Below are 17,214 nucleotides of genomic sequence, written 5' to 3'. Positions count from 1 at the left end.
ATTTTGCATGGGACAGCCGCCAAAACGCAGTCACAGACACACAGTCGTCATGCATTCATCATTTATGGTTTTCATTGTGAATCAGTTCATCTTTTGAACTCTGCCTCTGTTTTAGGGAAGTGCGACAGATTCAGTTTCAGGTTGTCTGGGTTTACTATAAAGGAGGATGAGTGTGTCAAATGGACCAATGGCATGTTGATTTTTATTCAAAACATGGTCACAAGTTCAAAGGTTAAATCCATGATTGACTCTATTGACACAAAAGTTTATTCTATCCTTTGTTTATAAGAATTAAAAACGTACGTTAGTAATGTATTCTGATGGTTTTTTGGTTCCCACCAACAACTGATATAAAAGAGAGAAAAGAGGCAAATTATCACATTGGAGGAGCTGAAAAAAGAGAAATGTTCAGTGTTTTTGGATGAAACATTACTTTTTAACAATCAATTAGCAGTCGTTGTTTATTTTTTCTGTTGATCGACTAATTGATTATTGAATTGCTTGTTTAAACTCTGATAACATTAATAGCATACAAACCACTCGCTTGACCTTGAGGTCTTTTGACCAGTGTGTAAATATTGTGCTCTGTTCAAAATCATATTTCACAGTCCACTGGTTACCAGCTCATCTGGTTGACCTTTACTCGGCTTATTGCTGCTGCTGCTGCTACAAAACTATGCAAACTACTGTAACACAAACAGCTGCGCAGCAAACCCTCACAGCCTTTACACATTTGTTTATTATCCTGTTTAGTTCGTTCCACCCCATCATCATCAAATTATGTGGTTACGTTGCATCATAGGTATTTCAATACCTCCTCCCAGACATGCTGACAACATAATCCAGTAATAAATGTTGGAAAATACTATGGAAACATCACAGCTCATAACGTTATCCTTACTTGAGCATTGTTAAACAGGAAGAGCTGCATCTATTTTGATAACAGATTAATGCCAAAACAAATTGTGACACATTTTTTCTTGCTGTATATTCAAAGTAAATGTAATAACTATAGGTTTTGGACTTTTGGTTAGACTAAAAAATGGTAGACCAATTGATTATTAATTGATAATGAAAATACTAATAAGTGGAAGCTTTAGTTAAAGTACTCTTTAACTGTATTTCAGGAAGTGTTAGAAGTTAACTGAACCATCATGTGTATGGATGACTGAGAAAATAATCAGCAGAATGATTAATCAATCTACTGAAGCAAAAAATCAATCAATCGTTCATATACACTTGGATGTCTGAGCATCACTATGAAGAAGGATGTGTGTGCAGTTTGACACTACAAGGCTGTTTTCACAGTCATCTGCTGAAAGTGGAAAATTTCTCTGAGCTCATTGGAAAAGCTTTTAAGGGGCGAGGCTATGAGTATGACATCACAACTAGCCAATCCTGTTAGAATATTCAATTTACACAAGTGTAAGTCACAAACAGATATATTAATACATGTCTGGAGAGGATCTTGGTTTACTGGTTCTGGCTTTAAAAATGTGAATATATTTCTGGTTCTGTTTTGTTTTGGGGTTTTTTTGTCACATATGACAGTAAAATTTATATTTCTGAGGTTGGTACTAATGTTTGGACAAAATAAGACATTTTTAAACATCATCATGGGCTATTGGAACATGTGATGAGCATTATTCTGTATTTGCTGACATTTTATGAACCAAAAGTTTAAACCTGAAGGGTCGAATTTTTACATGAACACACAGTGCTGATTAAGTGCAACACCACCAGATGAATCTCTCTGTATTTCACAGTACAGAGTTTTTAATCTGGTGTCAGGTTTAACATTCCCATGCTGGCCAGATGAATCCATATTGCTCATGTTTCATGGACAGAGCTGTGACCAACTTCCGGTTAGCTCTCTGTTAACTTGAATGGGGATAAATACTTGAAATACTGTGGGTCTTCTAGACTTTACAAATGTTATCAGAATGAATGGATCAAATTCTGATAGTGACACAAATCATTTTGTTGGGGTTGTGTAGCGTTCAAAGCAATTTATCCACCATTTTGCTGCTGCAACAGAGTAGACTGTGGCGGAGCCTATGATTTAAGCGTGTCAATGTTTTTGTTATTAATCTCACTGCCAGAAGGGGGAGACAAGAATCATGCACTCCAGCTTTAAACGATTAATTCATTTGATTAATATAATTTGAATTATTTGATTATGAAAATAATCTTAAAAGCCCTTAATAGACAATCCATGTACATTTATAGTGGGAAAATTATAGATCAGAAAATATTAGCAAGTCACCCCCCGAGAGAGAGAGAGAGAGATAGAGAGAGAGCCCCACAGCCCCACAGCCCCACAGGACTGCTGTAGTGATTTTTGGAAGTTGAGCAGACTGGCTGAGATGCTGCACAGCGCCTCTAGGGCCAGAGGAGCAGAGCAGAGAGAGGTGGGAGAGCAGCGCCAGAGAGCAGTCATTGTGCGTGAGGGACCATGACAGTCCGGATCAGCAAGAGTTAGGAGAGAAGATGAAGCCTGTGAGCGAAGTATTCACCTTCAGCCTCAACCCTCAAACCAACCCGCGACGGAAACATGCAATTTGACGCAGATTTGCTCGCCCGTGCTTCACTCGTGCCTTTCCAAACACCTTCAGGGAGTTCACACGTTTCTGCGCGTCGACGAGGAGCCAATGTTTAAGTGCAGACGACCCGGCAGTGGCTCCGCGGAGTTTGGATGTGTGTGTTTCGTAGCGTGTCAGATGTTAGAAGCCAAAAAATAATTGAATCGGGAAAAACAGCGACAAGGACCACCGCGGATGTAGTTTTCAGTGGGAAAGCTAAACGCTGTACCTGCCGGTGACTTCCTGCGGTCTTCCTCCTGTGTGTTTCGGAGCTTTTTTTCTTCTTCTCGCGGCGCCGTAGTTCAAGTGAGAGAGGATGCAGGTGAAGAAGACACGGGGCTCGGACCGGAGCAGCGGGGACATGCTGGAAGGAGACGGCCTCCGTAAAAACTCCTCATGCTTCTCAAATATAAAGGTGTTCTTGATAGCAGAATGCGCCCTCATGTTGGCACAGGGCACCGTCGGAGCTTACCTGGTGAGTGTAACGCAACCAGAGTCCATGCATGTGGGCTCACACAACCTGCACAACACCCAGATACTGTAGGTCATATTCACACTTGTGTTAACCGGTTCTTGGCTTTACATGTGGGGGTTTCGGCTGCTCTGCACGCCTTGGAATAAACAACGTGTAGCAGAGCAAACACATGAGATAGAAACCGGTCTTCTGTACCGTCACCTGCAGGACAGATTTCATGCTGCTAAACTGCTCCTTCTGTCAGTATTTACCAGTAGTTTAATAAATATCCTGCCGCACGTTTGCCATATGTCTAATTTATTTCACAATTACAAGACAGATTGAGCCCATTTTCAATCAATCATGCATCTGTTTGACCTTAAAGCTCAAGTTTGAATAGTGGTGGCACCAATAATAACACTCTTAAAATGTTTAGGGAGGCAGCAGTTGACTGTTTTTACCCAAAATGTCATTCAAGGTCAAGGTATCCCTTCCAAACCCTTCCCTCCTATTTCCTATTTCCCGTTTGACTCATTCTTTCACTTTTACTATGACTGCTGCTGATAAATCAGATGAGAGATGGTTAAGATTCTCAACATGTCTTCTCTACTGATAAAATCCACAAACGTACATTTTAATGAAGCTGTTGCAGTGAAAACACAGATAAAAAAGACTGAAAGCATGTAGGGACTTTTCTTAAGATTTTGAGGAACAAAACTGCCTGAAGTGCTCCAAAATATTCCTCAAAAGCATCCCAGAGGAGCTCCAGAGCCCGGGGGCAACCGCTGTGAACTTGTAGTTTCAACATTAGCAATGTTTATTCTCCGGGAATCACATTGTTTCTTCTAAGCTCAGTTGCAATTAATAGACTAAACTCAAAATGCCTTGGCCATATTTGGAGTGGAACATGTTATCTTCTCTGTTAGCGGACCTGCTGAGCATCAAGCATCCTGCAGTTTAGAGCAGTCAGTCACTGTATGATGATGATTTCCTATCATAAAGACCTTCTTCCTCTTTATTATTTATTTAGGGTATAAAAAAGCCATTATTGCAATTGTTCTGCTTTTCTTTTAAATGGCACATTAGTTTTGAACACCTGTTCAAACACAGTCAGTCAGTTTGAATAATAAACCTGGAGCTTCAGGTGATGTTCGGGATCATTTGCTTCGACAAACACATGAAGCTCTTTGTTCTCTTGTTCGTCAACACAGCAGAGGTAATTTACTGGAAGCTTAATTTACATTGCCAGGACATCAGGTACCTCCTTCCATGAAAATCTGGTGAACTGGTGTCGACCTACATGAGCCACTGTGGTGTCTCTGATTGGATGATGGGACTTAAGAGTGCTTGCTGGAAGTGGAGGGACAAAACTCAACTATCATGGCTCTCTTTCCTTTCTGTGAGCTGATTACAGTCCAAGACACTTAGCAACATGCTGGGCGTCCTGATTTAGCTGCGTGAACACGTCAAATACCACAGGAGTACACATTTTAGTTTATCATTGTTTCCTGTTTTAGTTTTCTTCCCCTTTGTTCTCATGAATTTATTTTGCCGTTTTTAAAGTCTTTGTATCTCCTTTTATGGTCGCTTGAGTGAATTAATGGCCTCTTTTTGATTTACATTTCTAATGTACATGTTAAGTCAATTAACTATTCTGTTCAGCAATTGTTGAAATGCTATAACAGAGATACATTTTTCATCTTAGCTGCAGAAATCATAACGAGAGACCAGTCATATCCTTTGTTAACATTAAAGATATAATTGTATAGTTATATAGCTATTTAGATAAAAAGTAGATTCTAGGGCTAAAATGATTAATAGATGGATTGACAGCAACTATTTAGATATTTCACATAAAAGGTCAAACACTCCCTGGCTCCAGCTTCTCACATGAAAAGATTTGCTGCTGTTTTTGTAGTAAAGTTGAGTTTTGTACTAATTGTTGCATGAAACAGGGAATTTGAAGATGCCACCTATGGCTCTGAGAAAGTTTACCAGGTATTTTCCACTGGTTTATAGATTAAATGGTCAGTGATGAAATTCATGGTGAGTTGCTGCACCAGTTGGGTAAGAACAAACCTGAAATACTTGAAGTTCATTTCACTGATCCATCATGTGTGGGCAGATCATTTGAAAAGGTCATCCAAGTTCTACACACCTTATACTTGTTGTTCAAGCTGCCTTGTTTAATCTCGTTAAAAATTACAAGAACAAGCATTTTTAGCAATCATGAATATTTTGGGGAGCTGATTTTTGAAATGATGTGCCAAAAGAGGCTGAACACTCCAGCATCTTGTCACCAGTGGTGCCTGACGCCTACATCTCAGCAGTTAATTCCAGCTGATTGTAATTGTAGGAGATAATGCTATGTATTAAACCCTGGTGTGTCTCTTTGCAACTTGTGCAGGCCCTCACGGTCTAAGCTCCATTGGTTGTAGTAACACCTCCCTGATTAGAACCAAATCCAATACTTCAGAGCTCGAGCTGCAAATTGTGGCTAACACCTGAACCTGAACCGCGTTCGTTTCAGTTGAGCAATCCTGTCTTATTCCGGTCGGGTGCACTGAATCAGCCGAATGTTTGAAGCCCAAACCGAACATCACTGTCATTTTTAAACTATGTTAAATCAAAGTATTAACAGTCATGTTGAAATAGTATTCATTTAGTCTTTTTTTTATTCATTTGTTTATGCTGAGATGTCAAATAATTCAGTTTTATTTCAGGTTTATGTAAACATAAGTCAAAAAATATAACACCTGGGTTATTTATTATTACCCTGAGTCCTTCCTCGTTAAGTAGTGCAGAGGTGTAGCCATTAACAGAGTACCTGACGTCAGGTACCTCTGACAAAGTGGTAAATGTTTACAAATCCAAAGTCAGAAGGTTGGTTTTATGGCTCAATAAATAGAAAATGTATTCAAAATCATCTCTACTGTATGTTAGGCACATTCACTCACGCATGAACTAAAAAAGATGAAAATGTGCAAACTATGCTCATTAACTCATAAAATAAGGATTAATGGTTTTAATGAGTAAGAGATATGTTGTATGGCCTTGGCTAACACTGTAGTCGTTGCTTCTCTTAGAAAGCAATAAAAACAACAAATTGTAATAACACAAAAATGTCTTATTCAGAGCAGTTAAAATAGCTTTTAGTTAACCTTCAGTCCACCTTCAGTTGGTTACATCTCATGAAACAGTAATGGAAATGCAAATGATTCTAAGTAGCCAAGGCTTCGGTTATAAACAGCCGCTGTGCCTTCACAAATAACCTTTTACCGTTTCAGCACTTTTCATGTCAGTCCTAAACCTTAATGTGCTGAAGTGAATGTCAGCGTTGAGCAGCTTTCTCTGCCTGCTGATAATACAGCCTCTGTCAATGCGACCTGGGGAAAAAAAAGTCTGCATTTTTTTCTGTGGAAGTTGGGATTCTTTGTGCTCCCGTAAGACTCGTCTGTCTGTGAGGTAATGGGATGTCACACAACTGGATGAGGTTTGTTTTGTTGCCATGCAACAGATTGAACATTTACACAGTTTGGGCTGCTATGCGTACAAAACGTGGCTCTGACCGCTGACCGATATGCAATCCACTCGTTTTTTCCTATGTAATTTATTCTGGTTTTAATGCTCCTGGAATTCTGCCTGTCTTAAGTCAGAACATGTTGAACCTGGAGATGAGAGCTTAACTCATCCAGAGTGTTTCCACTGCTGAACTGAAAGCTGTCAGTCACATCATTCGCTTGGGCCTTCTGTAATGGAATGGGATCTGATTGGATTGGCTTTGCTTTCTGCGTGGCACACTGTCCAGCTAAAGCTATAATGTCAACAGGTTGTTTGGGCTCGGCGGCAATTCTAAGAACCAGATGAGACGATGTTTGTGATCAGATCCCGACCGGGTGGGGCAAGCCAGCCATAAACGCAGCCTTTCCGGTGTATTCGCATTAGTGAGAAAGTCCTGCTCAAGGGGCAGAAATGTCATGACTCATTCTAAACTTTTCCATCCACTCCGCTTCAGTCGAGGACTCCGGCACAGACCGCTCCCAACAATCATCCTCCCTATGCTTTGATCTGTAGTGAAGGAGCCGCTGCAGTGGTGTTCACAGCAGCTGCAGCAACGACCTGCTGTCACTTCTGCTTCCTAAAAGTCACATGAGACAATGTTTTTTAAAAGTCTGACGACAAAATAAACGGGCTGAACAATGTTTGTTTTAGTCAACAGTGACACCTGCTCACCAGCTTGCCTACATTTGGTCTCAAAGGGGACAAAGTAAAGATAATGCACATAATGAGGGGTTAATAAGTGTTGGGATAGGATTTTAAAATTATATTTTCATACCTGGCATCGTAGGGACTGAAAGGTTACCTGTGTGTGTGTGTGTGTGTGTGTATGTGTGTAATGTTATAGAATAAAGTAAAAGCAAAAGTACATTTCAGATTTAGCAGCAGTTGCCGTATAAATAACATATTTGGAGACATCCTGGATAAACGGAACACACAGTGTGAACTGTCGCTGAGGTCAAATATAGGTGATTCATGCTGAATGCAACTGACAGTAGAAACCACTAAAAGAGTGTTGGTGTGCTCAGTACGTGATCTTTGACATGTATTTGCAAAATACTGAGTTTACAGGGTTTTATCTTTCAGCAGTAGCTCTTTTGTCTCAACTGCTCCAATCAGAAGTAATCATGTACATTAAATTGCCATAATTTAGCATTTGACGGATTAAAGAAATGTTCCAACAGTAAAACCACAAGTTGATTCATCCTGTGGTTAAGTCACTTTTGGAAACATTTCAGAAAAGGATGTTTGTGTTGAGTCTTTAACGGAGCCAGTGGGGAGTGGAAAATTGCAATGCCCTTTCAAAGACAGTTTGGGTCAGATCTTAAAATAGCTTGATAACTATATAAATGTGAGACTGTGGTTCACATGGCACAGAGAGATCATTCCCACAAGCGAACACGCCCATGCTTCACTTTACAGCACGTTCTTGATGCTGCGTATAATAAAGGTTTTACATTGAAATACTGTAATTAGCTGAACTTCATTGTGTGAAAATAAATCACTGACCTCTGAATTGCTGCATCACAACAAACAAGCCTGAACAGGGCTTAAACAACCATTTACTGCGTTTGCTTCAGCTGGAAGCTTCTGGTAGGCTCCAACACTTCTGTGGATGACAGCTGCTAAAATAGAGAGAAGGTTGTGGAAGTAAATGTTGCTGTGCCCAACTAATCAAAAACAGAGGCCTGTTGGCAGGGAGGAGCCACAGTGTGGAACATCTGAACAGCTTGTTATGCAGGATATTCCAATGGAAAGACACTGTTTAAAATGGCGTGACTGATGATGAAAACATGCATGACTAAAAGAATCAAATGTAGAAAAATGCTTATGATGCGTTGACGGGGAATCTTCCCTTTGAGTTGTTGACACTGGATTCCCACATCCTAGGTTTTGTATTTGTGCTACATATTTGGGTTTTCCACCGTGATTCCTATGACCCTGGTTTGATTTTGTCTCCTGCTGTTGTTTTCAGGTGAGTGTGCTGACAACCCTGGAGCGGCGGTTCAACCTGCAAAGTGCTGACGTAGGGGTGATAGCCAGCAGCTTTGAGATAGGCAACCTGGCGCTGATTCTCTTTGTCAGCTACTTTGGGGCCAAAGCACATCGGCCACGTCTGATTGGCTGCGGGGGTATCGTCATGGCGCTTGGCGCCCTTCTCTCAGCTCTCCCTGAGTTTCTAACAAATCAGTATGAAATAGGGGAAATGTGGAGGACTGATGTGGGTCGGGATGTGTGCTCCAACACCAGCAGCTGGGAAGCCCAGAATGCAGAGGACAAAGTTTGCGCCAACAAGGCCAACACCAACATGATGTACCTGCTGCTGATCGGAGCCCAGGTCCTGCTGGGGATCGGAGCCACGCCAGTGCAGCCTCTGGGGGTGTCCTACATCGATGATCATGTGAAGAAGAAAGACTCTTCACTCTATATAGGTGAGCAAGGTTTATAATGTTGAACAAACGAAAACATTTTAAAATGCAATTATCCCCTGTTGGAACAAAAAGATTGCCAAAGGCCATTGCTGGAGGCTGAATGCAGTGTCTGTTTAAGATAAGCAGTGTTAAAGGAAAAAGATGATTATCACACTGGATATTTAAAATCCATTTGTTGCAGCGCACTGATTTCCTAAGGCAACTAAAACTGGAATTGCAGAAACTCAACCACGAGGTGGAATATTTGCATAATTTGAGTCAACACAGTATGTATTTACCTTCTGCTGCACACCAGCTCCACATACTCTAAGCACAGACCTGTCCATGTAAGTTGCCAGGTGAGCAGATCTCGAAGCTTTTTAATCTCCATTAGGCAGATTTCAGTGGCGTGGAGGAGGGTTAAATGTCTCTGCTTCCCTCACTCCTCTCTCAAAAGCAAGATGCTGCTGATGTGGCTCTTCAAGGTTTAAAGGTGCATTCAAAGTGCTTTCTGCGCAAAATTCTGAATACACATTGGCTGTTTAGGGATATGTATTTGCTATGATGTGTATTTTTTCTACTTTGGTGTGTAGAAGCGTAAAATGCTGTGGATGCTATGCCGTAGCTTTTTCTGCGAATCAGTATCATATAATTCAGATTTTACAGTGAGCACTACCCAGTGAATACGTGACTTGTAAAATTAGTTTTCTGTTTTAAATTAGATGGCAATAGGCGCAAAGTTACCTCAGCCACAAATCCATATAATAGTGAGTTTCCTTGTTTTGACTGGGACCTGCCTGTAATTTGTTGTCCAAGCTGCCACATCAGCCTTTGATGGAGTAGATGAGATATGTCTGCATAGTGTGAGCTGTTTGTTATCAGCATGGAGCAGAGACAATGACTGCCTGAATGGAAGATGAGTTCAGGCTGGCACACACCCTTTACTGAAACATTCGCACAGCAGCGAGCTGTGTGGCTGCCTTTTGTCACTCAAATACAGATGTGACCTGCGAACAAAGGCAGCTGTATGCTCTGTAATCTCCAGCCTAAAGCTGATTTTCTTAATTGCCATTCGTCGTGTTTATTTGTTCTGAACATGAGCTGTTATACAAAAAAAAGCACCTCAGGCTTTGTGTGAAACAATAAAGACCCTGAAAAAGTACCTTTTAAAAAGGCTTTGACATCTTGGCACCAACACAGTGGCTTGTTCGCAGTTTACGGTGGGAAGTGGACCGGGAGTGATTGAAGTTTGGCAGGCGTTTGGCTCTGTCCTCCTCTGATAAGCTTCAAGGAGAGTTGGAGGAAAAACAAGCGGTGAGCAGCAAGGAACAATGTGGTATTGAGTTGTGCTCAGCTGATCGTCCTAATCCTTCCGCTGCAGGCATGTCATGTGCCACCAGCTGCATGAATGGAGTAGATTGTCTGAAATTCTGTGAGATTTCCTTTCACATACTGATAATGCATTTGGATTATTCATCAGTTTACATGAACAAATTCACATTGTTGGAGCAGTGACGCAAAGTTGTGTTTTTGAAACACTTTTCGTTTGCAAATATTTGCTTATATTCTGTAGTTTTTGCATATTTTCTGTAAGCTCAGTATTTGCTTTAGTCTCTTCTTCAATTTTGTTTATTCATGACAAAGAAAACTGTGAATAAATCCCATATTATCATGTGGACATCATAAGAATACCTGATTTAGCTCAAATGTAGCTTTGTTATGGGATTCTCAAGCCATGAAAGCAAAAATGTTGTTTTGACTTTGCAGAGGTGTTTGGCATGGAATTTAGGAGTGGTTTGAAAAAGCAGAGAGGAAAACACCTGTAGAATCTGAAACAGCTGCAGACAGATGTGTAACATCTGACATGTAAAATAAAACTTCCCCTGCTACCATTGTGCTCTGTAACACTCTCACACTGCCAGATTACAAGTGTGTATCTACTGTACGTGCTGTTTGGCATGTACACTCTTTCACAGCTTAGAGTGTTGAGGCTTTTTCACACACTGAGAGACGGGAGACAGGGTTTGGAGCAAAGCACACACTTCACTGTAATTCTGTGATGTAATTCTTTGATTATATAATATGACATAATTTCAGCTTCATCACAAGGTGGAAAACATCATGATTAGCCCTGTTTAATGACACATGACACCAAGTGTGATTCAAGCTACTTTTTTTCCACCAACCATTAAAACTGTTGCTCACTGCTGTTGTCAAAGCACATTTTCACCCCAGTGGTGTGTTATTGTTAAAATTAGAGTCTGAGCTAAATAGCCAGGTGAAAAGACTTAAACAGAGGCAGGTCGCGCCTTGTCAAAGACTGGCGGTGCAGGCAGAGCAGAGCAGGGAGGCCTGGAGAAGAGCCATAATTACAGAGTGAGGCAGGAATGCCAACCAGCCAGCCATGAGGTGGGTCTGAGTGGGCCGGGACGCACATGCATACCACATAGGCCTGTGAAAAACAACTCCTCCAGAGGCTCCGACCGCCTGCGTTTACTATGCATACTGCAGCAGACATGGCTTACTTCTGTTTAAACAACAGTAAAACACACTCAAGCAAAGTCTGCAGTGACTCTGCCTCCCGAGACGTTTTTGGCTGCTGTTTGCTGTCATTGTCGAGATTTTTTGTTGGGGGCGGGGGCTTGTATTGTTAAGTGCTACAAGTTCTTCTTAAAAGGAAGTACTTCTCAAGGAACCGGCTTGAATGCCTCTGCCATCAGCCTGTAAAAGAAAAACGCCGCATGTATTTGGGATCATGTTGTTTGGGTTTCTTTCCCTGAGTCTGGATGTAGGCACTCGTCTCTGGCCAAAGGAAATAAATATGATTGGACAGATTGCGTCAACAGGATCTCCATTCCCACTGCTCTATGACCTTTCACTATCCACTGCTAATTCGGGCTCTTCCCACAGGACCCCCAATTGCAAAAATATACTATACAGGACACACAGAGAGGGCTTTAGAGCTAACGTCATGTTGTACAGCACAGACTCCACCCAGCTGCCTCTGCAGGTTTCCAGAAGCTTTTAAACAGCCTGGGATTTCTTCATTAAACTATAATGTACAGTGTGTAGTGCCTGGCGTATTCACATGTAAGGGGACTAAAAAGGATGACTTTAATTAATTCATCAATGTCATAATTTTTATGTAAAATCCCAAAGATATGGACATGTGGACATCGCTTGTTGCATAATAACTATAAGATATGTATGATCAGATTTAAAAGTGCTGATGGAGAAGAAACTTGAAGTTCAATTTCTCAAAAGTGCTTCTTCAGCTGGCAGAAGTCTTTCTGAAGCTGTTGTAAAAGGTGTAGGGTCCAACTGAAATTAACTCCCTGAATTACATTTCTTGTGCTCACTTTTGAGGAAAAAGTCTTAATGCTGCATTTGGGACGTCCTACTTGAGAAGGTATCATGGAACAGCTCTTGCAGTCGGAGTGCCGACTGGGAAATGCCCACAGAGGTTTGAATGGTGTTAAGTGAATAGTGAATACATAATGAATGACTATCAGAAATGTGATGATTGTGGTATTTGGTGGGCTATTATTATTCTGAATACATTGACATAAAATATTATGTGTGACAACCTTATCAATTGTTTATCCTCCTCTGTTGCATTAATGTTACCAACTGGCTCTGCTGACGTCACGGATATACACTGCCAGCCAGTTTCTCACAGTCAGCCATGTTAAGTGTTTGCATTTGACGCCTTGAGAAGTGTAACGCTCCAACTTGCATGGAAAGCGGTTGTTGTTTGCTAACATTTGTTTATTAGCAGTAAACACAGAGTACAGTTGTGGCTGATGGGAATGTCACAAGTTTTGCAGGTATTTGGTCATAAACCAAAGTCCAAGATCTGCTGGTGGCACTAGAATAAAAGTCAAGGTGTCAACAAAGTCATCAGGATTCTTCTTGTTGGCTTCATGAATGTTTGAAAAGTTCTGATGCTAGTCCATCAAATAGATGTTTTAGATATTTCAGTCTGGACGAAGTGGTTTACTGACCAACCCACATGACCAGAGCCATGCAACCTAACACCCACAACCTGAAATTTACATTATATATTTATTGGTTTCATGATAGCGCCCCCTGTCTGTGCTTTTGGCATGCAGCTGATTGTCCGCCTTCAGTAAACATCTTTGCTTATTAAATTAGTTTGTTTTCTGTCTCCTGGCTGACGGGTAAACAACAGCCATTTACACAAAGAGCACTGGCTTTAAAAAAACAACCCTAGTGTCTCCTCCTCATATAAAAACAGGCGTCATCTTGTTTGCATGCTGTCTAATTTGTTATTGTTTGAATAGCTTAAAGACATACCTGCTAATGGCAAGATTGGTCCATTTTTCAGATCATCTTAGAGGCCTGAAGACTGAAGTAGCATCACTTATACATATACACGGATATCTCTTCATTTTATTAATGAATAAATATTAAAAGTGCATCATAGAATCACATTGACATGATTTTTGATAGCAATAAGGGATTACTAAATGTGATTTGTGTTGCGTTTATGGCTCCATGCACCACTGACGGACACCAGTCAGAGCATCCATCAGAGAATGAAGTGCCTTTGAGTTTTGCTGATGAACACAAGCCTGCTGTAGCATGCTCTCTTTCTCTTTCTTTCTCTTGCTTGCTCATACATAGAGCCAAACTACCAAACTAGGAATGACAAACTGGCGACCAGCTGTGGAGAAACACAAAGGTCCTTTTTTTCCCGCTCTGCCCTGAGACAAGATAACTGCCTCTACCTGGAGAGTAAAAGTCTAAAAAATGTGCCTTTTCTATCTGTGTATTTTGTTGCCAACCATTGGTTTGTATTTCATTTCCAGACCTCAGCACTGTCTTTATCCACAGCTACTGTGTATTTCTTCAAATCTACAGATTCTAGCAATTTTCTAATGACATATTTCACCACTTTGTGTTCACTTCAGCTCTGCATGGATACATTTAGCTTCAGGTTTGTTAGGAAAACCGGTGGCAGTAGTTGCAGTGACAAAGGTCTCAGAGGGATCCTCGAGAGACTTGTCAACATTCCTGCTAAAATGCTCTGACTCCAAACAGTTGCTGCAGTAGGGTGTTTATATAAGCTACTTAAATTCGGCGTACGTTAATGTCATCTTGAAGGATTAGATTCTAAATGGGTTTTTCCGTCCCTGCCATAAGCTGCATGCTGAGTTTGCCTAGCAACACCAGTTTGTTTTATCTCAAGATGATAAACGGCGTTGCAGTAAATGTTCATCAGGCAGCTGCTGCTCCTCTGCACTGCTGTGATGAACTATGTGGGTTTGTCTTACCACCATGTGTGGCAGGAGGCTCAGCAGTCTGCTGTACTACGTGCTAAATGACCCAGAATCGCTTACATTACCCTGCAGGCCCGACACCGTGGCTGCACCCTGCTCAGTTACCTCAGGCTGGCCCTGGAGGGTAGCGAGGGCAGTGAACATGAGATTATCCAACTGGTCAACAACATGCTGCTGCTGCCTCAAAGCTAATCAGCAATTATCCCCAAATACTCTGACTATCACATCATGTAAAGCAGTCAGAAAGGAACTGAGCCAACATAAGCAGAGCGAATGTTTAGCATTTCACAGTGCTCCCTCTTTGGTGTAAATGGGAAGTCATAGAGATTGATTAGTGACTACCCCAAATGATAGTTTCATTAAGTTTGAGCAGAGGGAGTTATTTGATTTTTTTTAGTCTGCTGTCCTTCTTTGAATCTAATAAGGTCATTTCTCAATCAACACAGTACTAGCTGTTTGGAGATTGACAAGAGCTGACTGATGAGTGGTTGTTTATGTGTGGATATGATATGACTTGGATAGGCGAGTGTGCAAATCTAAGATAGTGTGAAATGGACTCAGATGGGTGTGGACTTAAGGTTGATTTTAACACCCTCAGATTTCTGCTGTCATGTCACACTATGTAATAGCCTCGTTAGGACTCGTCATCTGAAGTGAATCACCTCGCTGTCAATCTGCTGCTTTTGTGGGATAGTATAGTAGCAGCGCTGTAATGACACCACTCCATGTTTTGATGTGGAGTGTCTACAGTCTGTCCAGTGCTGTTTGTTGGATATCTGGATGGTCGGATTGTACATAAACACTTGATAGTTTCACTAAATCTCCATTTATTAATTATTTTGTTTTTGACCTCTTACATACCAGATAGACCTTTCCAAATTATTTTCTTAAATGTTTTCTGAAGTAAAGATACAGTAGATAAAGCACTTTGTTTTATAGGATTATATCTTAACATATAAAGGATCTTTTCAGTTCTGACCTCCCCAAGAAAAACAGTTTCAGCTAATACACTAGAGCATATTTTTACGTTTAAGTGACAATTATGGAATTATGACCTCTATGATTATGTTTTTGGGAGCAAATGAGGAGTTCGGGTTTGATGGAGTACCAACAAAATGTCGGACTTTAACTTGGAAAACCTTTGTTCATTTCCGTTTTCCTACCAACAGGGAACATTGGTTTCTTGTAACAATGACCGAACATTAACCAAGTGGTTATTATAATAACCATAATGTCAAAGGTCTTAAAGTAACCAAAGGTTAGGTAAACTTAACCAAGTAGTTTTTGTGCCTTAACCAAAGTGGTGTCAGATCAGAAAACTGTTTATTTTTTAAACAGTGGTTTGTAACCGTTTTGGAGGGAATAAAGAAAAAGATGTCGCCCTGTGGAAAGTGGCATCCTGTCAGAAAACATCTGTGTTCTTTGAGAGTTGATGGACAAGCGACCTGTTTTGTTTTTGTCTTTCATATGGATTTGAACAGTGTTTGTCAGCCCAACACAAATGTTTTATGATGGATCCTTGTTGCTGTGGTGTGGAGATGATTCAGCCTTGGTGGTTTTAGCAATGACAATGATGAATCTCATTTATATATGACACTTTCTTACAGTTACTGTGTTTAAAAGCAGTCACAGCAAAAAGAAAAAATAAGATAACTGCAAAACAAGATAAGATAAAGGTAAATTATACTCTAGGAAAAGCTTTCCTCATACCTGATCCTACTATGCAGTTAAATGTGACAAACATCAATTGGTGCTGAAACGATAAATCAATCAGCTGACAACAATTAATTTTTCTATGAAGCAAAAATGTGGTTTTATTTAGCTGGTTCCAGTTTTCCAAATGTGAGAATTGACTGCTTTTCTCTGTTTTAGATTTGATTAGGTTCAGCTTTAGTGTCATTGCAGAGTACTGAAACAATGAAATGCAGTTAAGCATCTAACCGAGAAATGCAAAAGAAGCAGTAAAGTGCAGTGTATAATACATAAATGGAATATACAGGAACGGTATGAATATGCTAAATACAGTATGAACAGAATGAACGGAGTGATATGAATATGCTTAAATGTATTCATTGTGAATGCTAGTATTATCAGCTGGAGGTATAATAAGAATATGATGTTGACACTATAGATCAGATATAAACGCTGTAGACAATAGTATAAATATGAATGTGCTACAAAACATATAACCAGTATAAACAGTGGTGTGATATTAATTAATATAAATAAACTTTAGGTCGGTTATAAGCAATATAAATATGAACAATCTATGGGTCTGATATAAGCGGTACAGACAGCTGTATAAATATAAATAATATGTTGTATATCATTGTAAATCAATGGCCGGACAATACTAGAAATCAACTTGTTGATGGGCTCTTTTCACTATTTTAGGATATTTTATGTACCAAAAGATGAATCAAATTAATAAAAACAGTAATGAACAAATTCATTAATTATGATAACTCATTAGTTAATATGGGACATTTGTTCCAGATACTTTATTTATTCATATAATTACATTTTGTACAAATTGCTAAGCTATAGACGGTGTTACACATGTAGAAATGAATGAATGAAATGAATAATTCCCTCTGTGTCTGTTGCTGTCAAACTGAGGTGAAACCTGTAACAGCACCCTCCACTATTACTGTTTTAATAAACGAAGTTACACAGCTGGATGTTCACTGGTAAACACAGCAGAGTGAAACCTGTTAAAAACACAGCAGACTGTTGCTCACAAGGAGCCGGGAGCAGCTTTAAACATGCTGCTTCCTGTGAATTTGACCCTTGCACTGATGAACCTTTCATTCCTCAGCTGGGCCATCCAGGGAAATGAGAAAGTGTGAATTTGAAAGCCAGTAAAGCGCTGGATAACAGATGTGTTTATGAGACCCTCCGGCCTT

General features: G+C 40.3%; 1 protein-coding gene across 1 annotated transcript in view; it reads left to right on the top strand.

Annotated features, from left to right (window-relative positions):
• The first annotated feature begins 2,491 nt into the window (after positions 1-2,491).
• The window catches only part of slco3a1a (solute carrier organic anion transporter family member 3A1a), a 34,681-nt gene continuing 19,958 nt past the window's right edge, over positions 2,492-17,214 (top strand). The window contains exons 1-2 of the mRNA XM_062420522.1: positions 2,492-3,057; positions 8,570-9,026. Of these exons, the coding sequence (XP_062276506.1) occupies positions 2,899-3,057; positions 8,570-9,026 (616 nt within the window). The 5' untranslated portion in view covers positions 2,492-2,898. The remainder of the gene's footprint in view (positions 3,058-8,569; positions 9,027-17,214) is intronic.

This window comes from Scomber scombrus, chromosome 6 (genome assembly GCF_963691925.1).
Source record: "Scomber scombrus chromosome 6, fScoSco1.1, whole genome shotgun sequence".
Classification (NCBI taxonomy): Eukaryota; Metazoa; Chordata; class Actinopteri; order Scombriformes; family Scombridae; genus Scomber; species Scomber scombrus.
This window is presented reverse-complemented; position numbering and strand designations above follow the sequence as displayed.